The 15,538-nt window shown below is 23.2% G+C and overlaps 2 protein-coding genes across 3 annotated transcripts; both read right to left on the reverse strand.

The window, feature by feature from the left end:
- Positions 1–1,666: 1,666 nt before the first annotated feature.
- On the reverse strand, positions 1,667–7,010 carry LOC145838018 (uncharacterized). Its single transcript, XM_082945539.1, has 13 exons — positions 6,902–7,010; positions 6,647–6,835; positions 6,277–6,480; positions 6,030–6,185; positions 5,199–5,309; positions 4,710–4,892; positions 4,228–4,344; positions 3,650–3,841; positions 3,216–3,345; positions 2,967–3,148; positions 2,546–2,604; positions 2,022–2,149; positions 1,667–1,935 (listed from the first exon to the last, which is right to left on the reverse strand). Exons 2-13 carry the CDS (start codon positions 6,821–6,823, stop codon positions 1,877–1,879), a joined length of 1,698 nt encoding a protein of 565 aa, XP_082801665.1. The 5' UTR covers positions 6,824–6,835; positions 6,902–7,010; the 3' UTR covers positions 1,667–1,876.
- LOC145838017 (uncharacterized) lies at positions 6,907–15,215 on the reverse strand. Of its 2 annotated transcripts, XM_082945537.1 has the most exons (19): positions 15,081–15,215; positions 14,837–14,923; positions 14,584–14,637; positions 14,230–14,335; positions 14,079–14,163; positions 13,681–13,794; positions 13,138–13,281; positions 12,721–12,833; positions 12,430–12,500; positions 11,280–11,353; positions 10,805–10,945; positions 10,321–10,443; positions 9,834–9,950; positions 9,317–9,442; positions 8,954–9,052; positions 8,396–8,487; positions 7,941–8,091; positions 7,538–7,639; positions 6,907–7,056 (listed from the first exon to the last, which is right to left on the reverse strand). In XM_082945537.1, the coding sequence occupies exons 2-19, from the start codon at positions 14,871–14,873 to the stop codon at positions 7,012–7,014; spliced, it is 1,794 nt and encodes a 597-aa protein (XP_082801663.1). In that variant the 5' UTR covers positions 14,874–14,923; positions 15,081–15,215; the 3' UTR covers positions 6,907–7,011. The 2 variants fall into 2 exon arrangements, with proteins under 2 accessions (XP_082801663.1, XP_082801664.1); XM_082945538.1 differs by lacking the exons at positions 14,584–14,637; positions 14,837–14,923; positions 15,081–15,215 and having other exon boundaries at positions 14,126–14,163; positions 14,230–14,265.
- Positions 15,216–15,538: the final 323 nt, after the last annotated feature.

Here is a 15,538-nt window from a genome sequence, read left to right on the forward strand (position 1 = left end):
TAAAGTAAATTGTAAAAAAAAACAGCCTGTTATATGTATGTATCATTAAAATTAAACAACAAAAAATTGTATAATATCTCAATAAATAAACAGTTTTTGGTAAAAACTGTCCAAAAAGCTAATATCTGAAGACTACCTAATTTGTATGCAAACAAAACTTTACTACAAATTATTAAGAGCCTATTACGAATACATGATTACAATCCATCCGTGCAAAAATGTGTTAACATAACAAAATGGTATCAAGAGGTTAATGATTAATTTTAAACACAAAAAGATTACAATGCTCAATTGAAAGCAGAAATTTGTTAAGGCTGGTCTTTTTCTATTCAGTGAAACCTGCCTTTTTCCTTTCGCGATTGATATACAGCTCGTATGTTCATTTACACTGCATTTTTGTGCTCTTTGTTGTAGAGAAACGCTCGCCATAAGAATAACGTTGTTTACATTAATTTGTTACTAAAATTAAAGCGCGTTGTTTTACTGGTGCCTGAGAAATTTCAATTTTTTGTAATTTCAAAATTTATTGAGTTGTTTTTAGCCTAATGTGTTTTCGGTCGTAGCTTTTTTGTTCGACTAAAATAAAAAAATAACACAAAACAACTCTAATTTTAGTTTTATTTTCTGTTTTACAAATTACAATAAAGTTGTTTGTTTAAAATGTTTTCAACAATGCCTATACCACACAAAAAGTTAATTTCTAATTTAACAATGCTGTAAAGGGTCTCAGTTATTTTAGTTAAATAAATGTTTTTTTTTCGATTTCTTGTGTGCTTGTAATTTAAAATTTTTTGCTAGTTTTTTATTTGATTAAAATTGCACCGTTTCAACTGTTAAAAATGTTGACATATTTTACCTATAAAAAACTGGTTTTTTTATTTTTTGAATTTGTTACTAGTAAAAGTTAAAAATATTGCAAAAGTTTAAATACTTTGAGCATTAAACAGTTTTAAAATAAGAAAATTTCAGATAGCTTTTAATTTTTTAATGGCAAATTAAATGTAGCTTATAAATTATTTGAGCTTAACCGTTTAAAAATATAAAAAATCTTTTAAAACTACAACTGCTTGTTTATTTCCAACAGTAAAAAAAATAATGATAGAAACCTGTGATAATTTTGAGTAAAGAAGCGACTTTTCTAGTTAAACATCGTAAAACACTTATTTGTTGTTTGTGATTACAATTCAAATAAGAAATTTTATTATAACTTAAGAGAAATTATTTTTCTTTTTCTCGTTATACAAAAGTTATACTAATATAGCAGTTTTCTTTTTCAGCTGTTGAATAACTTTTTGGCATTTTATCGGTTTTTATTTAACATGTTTCAGTTAGAATATGTACAAAAAAACAAGTACAAAATAAGATTTTATTTTCTTATAAACTAACTAATGGTAGTTTTAAATATAATAAGTATATTAAAATGTTAGTAGTTTATCATTCAAAATTTTTCAAGGAATTTTTAATGTTTTAATAGTAGCCTTTTGATTATAAAGGTTTAAGATGTATCATTTAAGTACAATTTAATGAGAATACAAAAGAATCTTTTAAAACAAAAAACAAAAAAAAAATGAAACTAATCTTTATACATTTTTTTGTAGAATTTATACAGTGTACAAAAAATAATTGATAAACTTTTTTAGTTTTATTTTTTAACTTTGTAGCTAACTTGTTCTGAAATTACAAAAACATTAATTTAAAAACTGTGTATAAATCTTAACAAGAATAATAAAAATTGCACAGAAAGATAAAATATAAATGAAGTAAAACAAGTTTATATAAAACAGTATTGTTCAAATTTGTTTTTTTACACAAAAATAAAACTAGTTAAACTTAAACTAGATTTCTCTAATTTGTTATGATTTCTTTTCTTTTTCTTCTAAAAACAAACTTCTTTGTCACTTTCCACTAGATCTTTTACCACCAGTTGCTTTGAATCTAAATATTAAAATAAATAAATGTTTTATTAAATTGTTTATTAAGAAACTATCAACTATTATTTAAATGAACACAATTTTTCTAACCGTTGTTATTGTCTCCTTGTTTGTTTACATTAACACATAGATAGTTGTTGTTATTTTTTTCCTTGTTCGTATTTATACATAAGTAGTTGTTGTCTTCTTTTTGACTATCGGCATTACATTGAGTTGTACTGTATTTATAATTCTTATTATAACTCCTATAAAAGAATTTTAAATGTAAAAATTTATGCAATGTATTGAAATTTTAAAAGAATTTTGTAAAATATTATGTGTATAAACTTATACAAACGAAAAATGTACCTCGATTTTTACGTATATAGTAGAGCTATTTATATTAAAAGAAGTTTACTTTTTAGAAAATAGTTATAATTTAGTGTTTAGCAAAATTTTGAAGTATATATACCATATTAGGATTTTTTTTGTTTATGTGACTTCACACAATTTACTTTTGTATACAACAAAAATTTTTGAAATTTAAAAATAACAATATTTTACTGAATTTTATTTTGTTAAGTTTTGACCTGTTTTAAAGTATAACAATTGCAACACAAAAATAACAACTAAACCTTTTACAAACAGAAGCTTTCTTTGCACAATTTGATGAGCTTTGCTTTTGAGTTGGGCTCTAAGTTATTTAACATTGCTTATTTAATATTTTGAAATTTGTAAATATATACCTTAAGTAGTTTAAACGCTTTAAGAACGCTAAACAGTTTATTAACTAGCACAATTTTTTTTTCAAAAGCTTTAACTTTTAAGTTATACTTTTTGCGAAGTTTTCAACATTTAAATAGTACTTTAAAGCTAACTAAATGTAAAACATTTAAGTCGATTATATAAGATTTCATTACAAATACTTAATATTTTTTAAATTAACGCATTTTAGTATTTTAAATGCTAGTTTTTCCATTTAAAGACTTTTAAATCAATATATTTTGTACTCGTGTAAATTTTTTATACAAATATTTTTTAATTCAAATAACAAACTTTATGTTTTTCTTTATTTCTAGATTTTTCTGACTCAAACTTGGACTTAATTTTCTCATAATACTTCACGGAGTGATTGTTTTTAAAAATAAATTCAGCTCTAGAGCTTATTTCGAAATAAAGTGCATTTATTTGACGAATAAGATCACTAATAATGTGTTTTTCATTCTTCTTATAAGAATCTATACTAAATATGTACTTTTCTTATACGATTTTTTTTGTTGAACTTAATTTAATTACTTGACTTACTTTCAAGGCTACTAATTAAGCTGAAACTTTGGGTCGAACACCTTTTAACTTTTTCATGAATATTTTTTATATTATCGGAAAACACCTTTACTGCCCGAGATAAGTCTATCTTGTCGATTTCAAGTAGTACCTGTAACAAAAGTTTAACTGAGAGTAGTTACTTGAAAAAATATTTATGTCTTTGAATATTTGAAATAATAAAAGTTAAAGTTTTCTTTGAAATATAACAACACATAAGTTTATCACAAAAAGTTTTTAAATGTATGCGTAATAAAAGTTATGTTTGATTTACGATGTTTGTTTTCCAAATTAGATGAAACATTGTTTGGTTAGCTTTTACTAGATCAATAGCTGATTTACAACAACAATTAAATATTTATGTAAGTTTTAATTTATAAAACTAAGCAAAATACGAACTTAAAACAAAAACATACTTGAATACAAAGCTGAAAATAATCCACGAACGAAGAAGCTAAACCTTTTTTTTCTTGTATAATCAAGTTTGTTTGTTGTAACAATGATTTTAGTTCTTTTAACTTTGGACTACTAGTATCGTGCTTAAAACATCTATTTTCTAGTAAATACTTTTTAATATTACTAAGCTCTTCTACCTTTATCCGTAGTTTCTGTTAATTAAATTAACGTTTAAATATGTAATAAGTCATTACATGAAAAGTAAAAAGTACTACAGGTAACTTTGATCATCTGGATTGAAACAAAACTTACAAAGTGTTTGTTTTAAACTTATTACAACAGTAAAAAACAGCCTTACAAAAATAGTACTTTAAACAGTTGCTAAATAAGATTTTATATTAGTAGTTTGTTAAATCCTTTTTTGAAGTGTAAACAATTTCCATTAATTGATAACAAAAGCTTTTAAATATTTAAAGCTGTATAACTTAGCTCTTAAAACCAACACAGTTAAACGATTTAAGGCTCTTAAAGTTTTCTTTTAATTTAGTATACTATTTCGCATATGTTTATAACAGTAAATAATAAAAGAAAAAGTTACATTACAAAGTTCTTCTTTTTCTTTAGACCATTTAACCATACCAACGGCAGAATAGTAATCTTCAAATAATTCTTTATTTCTCAGTTCTTGTTCAAAAACATTTATTTCTTCTGATAACTAAATATAACTAAATATTAAAAACATCGAAGATAAAGTTGTTAATTATTGTTAATATTTTTTTTCCACTAAATATACTTTATTATTCAAGAAATATACTTTATAATAGATTGTAATACTTAATTTTATAAATTCTAAGCGTTATTACAGTACAAAAAAAACAAGTAAAATTTTACAAAAATCTATATGTCTATTGAACGTAAGATTTAGTATGTTCTTTAATTGTTTCTACACATTGTCAATGAAGTTACAAACTAGGGCATATAAATCACCAGAAAAATTTATGAATGTCCAAAAAGTCTAAATTTAAAAAGTAAATGAAGCATTTTAAAACTGTTTATGATCAACTCGTAAAAAAGATTTACTTTCGAAACTAGTTTATTATACTCAATGTTTTCCTTGACCGCTTTTATTCTGTCATCAAGAGTTGTTAGTACCTTCTCACCGAGTTTATCGAGATTTGCAGACCTTTTGACTGCTTCTTCGCTTAAACTTGGCTTTAAACTTTTACCTCTGAGCAGTAAAGACTTTAAGTTTTCATATCTTTCCTACCAAAAAAAAAAAACTCAGATGATATTTTTAAACTGTAGTACGAATTTATTCATCAAGTAAGTGCATATTACATAACTTCAAAACCGTATTTCGTTAACATAACTATGTTTATTTATCACGTTAACATCGAATTAAAATAAGCTGAGCTTTCAGTTAAACTTAAAACGTACAACAACTTTTAAGAAATTTCACTTACTTTACTTAAACGCTTAGACAAACATTTCTTTTATATATACAACAACAACTGTTATTAAAAAGAACAATTGAAACTACCCAATTTTTCTTTTGAAAACTTAACTTACTTTAACTTCGGGTTTTATGTAGGTAAGTTGCTCGTAAACATCTATTAACTCATCACTGTTTGAAGACACATAAATCTGATTATGGAGGACATTTGTGAACCAAAAGTTTTCCTGTTAGCAGTTGAATACAAGTTAAAGCTGTCCTTAAAAGTAGTAGTCTTAGTAATTAGTTAGTTTAAATATAATTAGAAAGTATAGTTTTTATAAATACTTAATTTTTAAAGTATTTTTTTTTGTTATACAGCTTAGATTAAGCAATCAAAGTCAAAAATAAGATCTATTATTAACTAAATAAATTTAACAGAATGTAGCTACATTTTAAAACTTTACTTATTCTAACAAAAGATCTTTGACCTGTAGTAGATAACTGTTACAGTGAATTACATTTTATCTAACTTGAAATTTTGAAACTTTTATAAAGTTAACATATGGATAACTTTCGGCTATCAAGTGTGAAATTTGTTAAACAAGACACATGAAACTAAAAATATTTTGAGCAACAGTATATACACCTATACTACTTTAATATTTTGTTTTACGTATAGTATTTCTATATTAATTTTAAAAACACTTTTTGTACTAACTATATAAGAAAACGAAAAAAAATTGTGAACTTAAAAATATGTGCATATAAATTTAATTGTTTTTTCTATCTACAAGTAATAAAAATGACCAAAAAAATTAACAAAATTACAATTCAATTAAATAAGTTAAAACAACATACCTAAAAATTCAAATAAACTATGCATTTTAATTTGATAAAGCCATAATTTTTGGTTTGTGTTTACTTTATATTATCTGTGTAAGTTTTAAAAATGCAGTTACATTTACTTTTTGAGAGTTTTGGATCCATTGTTTTATTTTTAGATCATCTTGCAGCTGTTTAACTCGTTTTTTAAACTTTTGATCAAGATGTTTTTCTCTTTCGAAAACTGAGGCCAGCATACAATCAATTTTCGAAGTAGAACGTCTGAAGCTATTAGAAGTCTGTTTCATTTTTTTGTAAGTATTAAAGTGAAACTCATTTTATTTAGTTTTTTAACAATGAAGCTAAGTTAAAATAAAATTAAAGTCTTACTGTTAGTAAATGTTTATCTTCTGTACTTAACTTCATCAAATTTTGTTTTAAAATTTTTCCGTCACTTGTACAAAGCTTTAGCATTTTCTTAAATTCTTCATACATACTTTCGACCGTTGATATCAAGTGCTTTAAATCTGCTGGTTGCTTTGGCAAGCTGTCCCATTTTAAATAGTTTTCCATGCACAAAATTTTCTTATCCAGCTTTTGAAAAAAAGTAAACTTATAATTTATAAAGTTAAACACAAAACATAAAAATTATAAGTACTGTTAAATAAAGGTACTTTTGTTACTAATTATTGAAACTAAGTGTTTAAAAGTTTAGCAACTTACTTTTTTTTTAGTTTCTTATTTTAAAAAGACTCATTACCTTTTCAAAAATTTTATAGAAATTTACAGAGCTTTCCAAAAAGATCTTTTTGATTGAAGAGCAATAATTGATTTCTTTCAAAAGGTGTTTTAAGGACTTTGACTTTTCATTGAAAAGTTTAACTTGAGTTTCGGGATAATCGAAGAAGACTGATACGGACAAAAGACTTGTAATCATGTTTCTAGATTCCTACAAAAAAAAGTTCTTGAAATTTTTAAACAAAAGCTGCTGACAATTTTTTTTTGTTCAACTAACTTGAAAGTTTTTGTGAAACAGCTCATGATCATCTAACAGTTGTTGTGCATCGGTTGAATTTTTTCCAAGTACAAAAATTTCAACTATTGAAATACACAACAAAGTATGTTTTATGCAGTAAACATACTTTTAGTAAGTATTATATCCCTATTAACCTTGAAACATTCAATTTTAACTTTAAGTACCTTTAATAAACGTAGTTACAAATATACATATGATTATATTTACATACCTTAGATTTTTTATGCTAGTTATATTCTATAACTATCAAGAAAACTTGAAAATATTGAATATTTTCAACGTAAATTTTAAGGTTCTTGTTACAACAGAGTTTAAAACATTTTGCTACTAATATTTTAGTTTTCATTAAAGAAAAATTTGTATAAATACTTTTAAAAAAGACAAATCTAATACTCAAATATATAATTACAACAATTTGATACTAATGCGTAATAGCTACCTATCAAAAATTTTAGTTTAAATTGACTAACTCAATAATATTATAAACTATAAATTTTAAGTATATAATTTGACTTTTTAATACTTGAAAATACTTTCTAACAACTATCAACTAGATATAAACTTTTTTGAATTTTTGGAAAAATACTTTTATCAATTTTTTGTATAAAAACTCACTTTTAGTTGTACAGTTTCATTTTTAAGGAAAAATTCATCATTTCTATTTTCTTTAAATGTTTCATCTAAATTTGCTTTGAGTTCTTTCAGCCGATCAAAAGACTAAAACATTAATTTCTTAACTACATTAACTTTATTAATAAATTTATATAACTATACAATAGATGTATGCAAAACAAAACATTATAAATATGATAAAGTAAATTAAAAAACATGTCATAAGTATACCAGTTTTTAAAATTTTTTGGATTAAAAATAAACAAATAAAAATTAGATTTGTTTATAAAACTTTCTTAGATTATTTGAATATTATCTTAACAAATACTGTGCTTAACTGTAAATACATTTGTACAAAGGTGAATTTTGGCTACTTGTAATCATAAAAACGCTTGTTCAAACTTACAACAACACATTGTTTAATCGCATTTTGAAAAGTTTGTTCATGTTTCATGTTATTTTTCCTTTGTAGTGCTAGCTTTTTAAACTCTTTGTGTTTTAGTTCTAACGATTTATATCTTGATTGAAATGATTCCAATTCTTGTTTACTCGCACCACTAAATGGTTTATTTTTGTTTATATTATGCCTTAATAAATAAAAACTTGTTTTAAGTATGTTTAACAACATTTAACATAAACACTATATAGAAAGTTTATTAGTCTAAAAAGCTACTGCATATAACAATAATATGTTTACTGCATTGTTTTAAATAATCTAGTGTTTGAATATACTAAATGAAATCTTTGATATTTAACTCTATAAACAAAACGTTAATAAAAAAAAACTGCTTAAATATTTTTGTTGAAGTTATCAAAGTAAGTGTTGTTAAAATAATTTTTTACTACAAAACAATAACAAACCTTGAACCAATAACATCTGAAGATTTTTTTGTTAGATGATTTTGGTATGAATTAATTGATTTTTTATACTTTTCCATAATTTTGACAACTCCCTGAAACAAAAAATATTTTAAATAATTTGTGTCAAAAAAAAAGTAAGTTATTGTTTATATTAATTAAATTAAACTTTTGTTTTGCCAACACTTACTTTATTAAGAACTTGTTAAACTAAATTTCAACACCAAACTAGATTGTACTAACTTTTTTTAAATCATATAAAATTGTTATTATTTTATTTTCTATCTAAGTCTTGTATTCTTAAGAATACTTCTTATATATTTCTAAAAAAAATATCTATCGTTGCTTGTAAATAAAGAAAGAAAGTTTTTCAAAATTTTTTAACTATGTTATTTTTATAAAACTTCACTAACAAATAAAAGCAGTACTTGACAAATACATAACTAGAAATCATCAAAATTGTGAAAAAAAATGCAATTACAAAAGTGCATTATGCTAATGAAGCGAGTAATTTGAATAATTATTCAGTTCATTACCAAAAAAAACATAGTAAAAACAAACTTGTTCATCTAGTTCTAACTGTTTCATTACTACATCAATAGGTTTGGTACTATTCTTTATTTCATCAAAGACCATATTTCTCTTTATAAGCTTTAATATCTGTAAAATACCGTTAAAATTTTATGGAGGTTATATTTTATATTAAAATTATATTTAGTTCAAAACTTCTAGTGTGATAAGACCCTTTTTGAACTAAAATTTGTAATTTTAATGCTTTTGAATAGACTATAAACAAAACAAAATTTTGAATTTTTAAAAAGTACGTACTACATAGATGTTAACACAGAATATATATTTAATGTAAAATTAAATAAACTGTAAAAAATGTTCTGTATCTTTTTACCATTTTTTAAGTAAACATACATTTTTTTCTGATGTGTGCAATTCATAGGCTAATTGTAAACACTTTCCTCTGTCTCGTAAGTTTTCTTTAAATTTTTCAGCTTTATTTTCTACGGTGTCGTATATTTCATCAACGTCGTTTTTCAACTGCAAAAATATTTGTTCAAGCACTACCCATAGTTTTAAGTAGCTTAAAAATAAATCTTTTAACAAACGGTATTTTATTGTGCTTGATAAAAGTATCGTAAGTACCTTTCTGTTTTTAAATTAGCGTTTCTAACAGTTAATTTCAGTTTATATAACAAAAATATCATACAGAGAAAATATCAAACTTAATAAATAGACTTACAAATAGCGCTCGCAAATATAGCTTCTTTAGCTAGTTAGTAAGTTTAAACATAGACCTTTGTTTACTTTTTTCTTTCTAATTTTAAACTTTCAAACACTTGATTGATTGTAACAATAAATAATTTTAAATGTACTTATCAAAATTACTATTTATTGTTTAGTTAAACTTTAGTTATATATAGATACTTACCGAATTATAGGTTAAAACTGATGGCTTATTTAATTGAAGCAGCAACATTTTTTCTTTAAATTTACATTGAACTGTTTTGATTGATAATAAAGAACGGTACATCAGCTGAAATATTTCCTACAATTTTGTTTTCTAGTTTAAATGATCTTATTTTAGATGATAGTTATAAGTTTTATATGTAGTACAAAAAACTAAATAAAAAACTATGTTGTTCGGTGTCTTAAATTACTTTTTAATAAGATTTATTATGAGGTTTTTTTTCGTTTTTGACATGATCTAATTATTCTTTAAGACATTTTTAAATAACAAGTATTTTTGTTTACAGTTCAATGTTATTTTTTAGTTTTGTAACGCGAAAAACTTAAAAACTTTAAATAAAAACTAAAAAATCCTAAAAAAAGTTTGTTTCACTATTACAGGTCAAACTTTCAAGATAAAATGTTTATACATTTATGTTGACAGAAATAATTAAAGTTTACATATTTACCAAGCTTTTAGAAAGTATTTGTTTGTGGTTTTTGATTTTTTGTTCAACAGTCACACCTTTTTCGTTAATTGGGAAAACATTTAGATTTAGATATTCTTCGTTATCCCTTAAAAACTTTTGTACCTGAAAAGACAAAGTTTAATTTTTAGTTTAAGAGTTTGCATAAAAAGATACTTCCAAATTAAAAAAAATTATGAGTATTCACTTTTAGTGATGGTTGTTTTTGTGTTGTATACTTTTTATAGTAAATGATATTGTTTCACCTTTGAATGAAAATGTTTAGTTAAATATTTGCGGTTAGACATTATAAGTACTTTGCTCTATACTTTTACCACGTGACCACTTTTTTAAGTTGTCTTTAAGTTTGCATACTAAAAAATTCCTACACTAATTAATTTTATTTTAATTTTTCTAATTATCGATTTTCATTATAATTATCATAAAATTTTATAACGTTATAAACAGTGTTTAAATTAAAACTTACTTTTTTGAGGTCGTTTTCAATAATTTTAAACGTATACTCAATGTTACCAAAATCTATTTTATCATTTAAATTTTTGAATTTGGTCAATACTTGATTGTTGTTGATCATCGGTACTGAAAAATTTCTTCTATTAATTTCTGTCTGGTTTTAAAATTTAACATCAGTTCAACAAAAAACAGTTTTCAATATTTTAAATGTAAAATTTTGTGTTAAATGTAGTTTTTTTAGTAATTAGAATTTGTTTTTTGTATACATTTCAATGAAATTTTATTTTACAAAAGTCTTTAAACTAATAAAATATCTCTATTAAACTCATTTTCAAAACTTTTATTAATTTTTTTTAATAGAGGTTTACAATTTAGAGACTTAAACAATTTAACATAAGCTTTTTATGTTTGTAACATGTAATAAAAAACGCTTGAAAATTAAAAAATACTTAAAAGTTAAAAAACATAAAACAAGTTTTCCTATTTACCGATCTACATCGAGTAACTTTTGGTTCGGATTTTCTTCGTGGTTTTCTTTTTAAAGATAAACTTGAAACTTGTCCTAAATAATAAAAAAATAAAGTAAATTGATTAGCTATTATAACAAATCTGTTTTAATGGTTTGAAAAATAAGATATTTTTTATTAATAATTAGATTATGTACTTAAGGTTGGATAATATTAGTAGTAGTCCAAAAACTTGCTAAAGACCTTAAACGTAAAAATATAAATCAATTATTGACAAAAAAATAACTTTTTTGTAGTAAAGTTTTATTTTGCCGTTAAAATTTTAGACCCTTTATATAAACAAAAAAAATCTAAACTAAGGCTTTATGTATATTTTAAACATTAAATAAGTTTTTCAAATGAAATTAAAGCAATAAATTGTAAAGAAAAAAAAAGTTTATTTATTATGCCTTAATTAATCTAAATGTAAACATGCTCTTTTAACAAAGTTTTAAACTAAACAATGCTAGTTCAAAGTTATAAACAACTTTCATTAGAATTCAAACAGTTTCAGAGTAAAAAGCTAATAAATAAGATACCTTTCAATAAACCACTCGACAATCAATTAAACGCGACAACTCAAATTACAAGTGATCAAATTACAATTAGTCAAGTGCGACAATGATATGAAGCATCAAAAAATTAGCTACGCTATTATTACAAACAATAAAATTCATAGATACTAAGCTATTTCGAGTGAGCTAAAAACTGTTACTTTATTCATTAATCAAATATAAACAAAGGACATAGTTTTAGTTTTGATTTTGTTGAGAATTTTAAATTTCATTATATATTTTTGGTATTTATGAGTTTAATAGTTAAAGAATAACGATACAATTGTTTTAAGTTTTTTCAAATGCGTTTAAGATGTAAAGCTTAAAATTAGTTCATTTATTTCTTTTACTAACTTTTCGTGAGTTGTAACAACTTTTCACATACGCTTTTAGCTCAACTAAAGTAAGTTTTGATTATTTTATAAGTCATATAGTTGCAACTTAAGCAAAAAAATTCATTTATACTTTTAGAAACCCTTTCTATAGTGTAAATAAAAAAAAGTTGTGAGAAATGTATGTTAAACTGCCTACTAATCATTCTAGTACTTTCTATTTTCTTTTTGTTTTTATTTTCTCACCTTCTTTTGTTAATGTAGCATTATTAATGCTTAATAAGTCAGCTTCCGATTTTCTCCGAATTTTGTGTAATCTGTTTAAAAACAGCTTTTAATGAAATAAAAATTAGTTGTTTTATGTTATGGTTTTAAATAAGCTAAATATTCTCATAACATCGAGCTTTTTTTTTCTGTTACTAAATTTGTTATACTTGAATTTTTTTAGCTTTATATTTTTAAATGTTTTATCCTTTTAACATGCATTATTTGTATAAAATTTTAACAGAAATATGTTTGTTATATTAAAAAACTCACCTAAATGACACTTCTTTTTTACTTGAACTGTTACACTTTTCATTTGTACGTATGCTCGAATTTTTATTTGTTTTCTGAACATTTTTTATTCTTTCTTTGATGTTGTGACTTTTCTGACAAAATTTATATTTTCAAAAAGCTTTGATAAAACTGTGTTAATCATATATATGTTACTGTTGTATTTATCTTTACATCTTATCTATTATATATTACTATCAAATATAACTTTATATTATGTTTAACTGTGATACTAAGTTATACAAATTACAAAATTCATACAAATTTAGTCAATGTGTCTATGAAAAATAATTTTGTAAGATACTATTATACTTAAAACAAGATCTTTATTTAATAAAAATGCTAGTTTATTTCCAGATTGTTGAAAGTTTTTATATATGAAAAAAAAAGTAAGCTTACTTTATTCTCTATCACTTCAAATTCATTTGAAAGAACTTTTTTCATCCATTCATTATGGTCAAAGTGTATATTACCACCTAAACTTTTCAATAGCTCGTCTTTTTCTATATAATTCTTCAAGTTTTCAAGTTTCACAAGAAATATCTACAAAAATATAACAATAATAAATTGACTTTCCAAAAAATATAGTATAAGTAAGCTTTTTGACTTTTTAATTATTACTTTAATTTTAAAGGTGTCTAGTAAGTGAAACTTTAAAATAAGTTTTCAAAATCAGATGAGTTCTTAAATCTTTTGTTTGAAAGGTTTCTTCAAGTTTTGTAATAAAATATAACTTTGTTCAAACTTGTTTAAACTTGTTTTATCTCAAAGTAACTTCAGGACTTACAATTTTAAGCTACTTATTTTAAGTCGTGTAAAATAAATAATAAGTGATATAATATTTTAGTTTTATGTAACAAAAAGTACAAATAAACTTTAACTAATTTAAAATACATCTTAGATTAGCTTTCACTGATAATATAAAGAGTTCATCCAACTAACTTTAAAGTTTGCATTTCTGAGGCAGTTTTTTAGCTTGTGTTTAGTTAGTTTTCGTTGCCAGAAACTTTCAGGTTTAATAACATACATTGATCTAATTGTTTTCGTAAAAAAAACCTGAAACCGAAATACTTTGAAACTTGCCATTACTATCAATACATATTTCATTTAAAGTATTATCAAAAATAATCTTTAAAATTTTGTTTTTTAAAATGATTTTAGATTTGTTTAAGGTTATTTACATATTTACAAAACGAATAAAAGAGAATATATAAAACAAGTTTTGAAGATTTAAATAGTAGATTAATTTTAAAAATCAAGTTACTTTAATCTTCTATTACTCTACTATTTAAATGCTAAGTATCTTAAATAAATGATAATACAATCAAAATATAGTTAACCATAAACTGTTTCACAACGTTTTTAGTTAACTTCCAATTAGACTGACTTGAATCCAATATTATTGTTACAAAATAATCTTCTTTTCTAAAATAATTTGAGTTTCAACAGCAGGTAAAAAAGCGTAGAAAAATCGTAAGATAAAACAATTACCTTTTTAAGCTTAATAAGAAGTTCATATTAATTTTGAGGTCATTTTCGCAGCTATAGTTTCTTAAGTCAACTAGAACTATTTTGTTAGATTCATTGTCACGTCCTCCTAAATACAAGAGAGAAAAGATTAATTTTGTTTTAAAAATTTGTTATAAGTAGGATTTAAAACAAAATAAATATTACTTTAAAATCTTAAGTTTGTATAAAAAATACCACAGCCTTAACTTGAAATAATTATTAAAATTACTATGAATTTAAACTAGTATAGATATAATAAAATATAGAGTGTATGTAAAGGAAAAATAATAAAAAACTAATTATGATTTTTATGTTGTTTAAAAAATCTAATATTACCTGTAAAGTACGCAATTTTCAACTGAAGAATTTTTTTGAGTTCCTCTATTCCTCCTAAATTAAATTTTGTTATTAGTTTTAAGTAATTATTTTCAAAAATATCTATGTTCTTAATAATTCTATGTAACACAAAACCTGAAAAACTATTTAGTGAGACATTCACAAGTTGACAGCTAAGAGCATAAATAAAACAATGCTTTCAATACATATAAATAACTTTACGACGGTTAAATAAATACAAAAAGACACAAACTTTTACTCGTTTTGTTTCCAATCTTGTTTACTGACATTTCTATTTTGCCAAATTTTCAACTTTTCATCTGACCGGTATTAACTGAAACTTATATGCCTCATTTTAGTCGTAATTAAATTTATAATTTAAAAAATACTTTTTAAGCAGTTAATAAACAGTTGCCCTAAATGAAATTCAAAGTTAGCTTGACTTTTTAAATATCATATAATGTGATTGTTTATAATAAAGTAAAGTTACCACATACTTGTTACTGTTTAATGAAAGGTTGACTTTAAACTTATTGTTCATCTACTTGATTTAATTATGCTTTGACAATCATGAAGTTTTTCCAATGAAGCATAAAGTTTTCAGATAGTGTATCTTTTAAAATAAATTTATATTGCATCTGAGTAACTTTCTCATACAAGATAAAGCTTAAGGTATAAGTTTTTGAAAATTGTATTTAAAAAATGTGAACATTGTTTTGCAAACTAAAAAGCTGGCTACTGAAATTACTAAAAGCAATAAATTAGTACACCTATCAAAATCAATAATTGAAATAAAACATTTTTGCACTAACTTATCGGTATAAATTAAAAGCCTACCTTTTTCAAAAAAATTATTCAAAATAACTAACAATATACGAACCAACATAACTAAAAGTAATACAGTCGCCCTATTTTACTATTGCCGATTTAACACTTTTTTCCCTCAAAAAGTGTA

This window comes from Thalia democratica, chromosome 6, assembly GCF_965202585.1.
Source record: "Thalia democratica chromosome 6, ktThaDemo2.hap1.1, whole genome shotgun sequence".
Lineage (NCBI taxonomy): Eukaryota > Metazoa > Chordata > Thaliacea > Salpida > Salpidae > Thalia > Thalia democratica.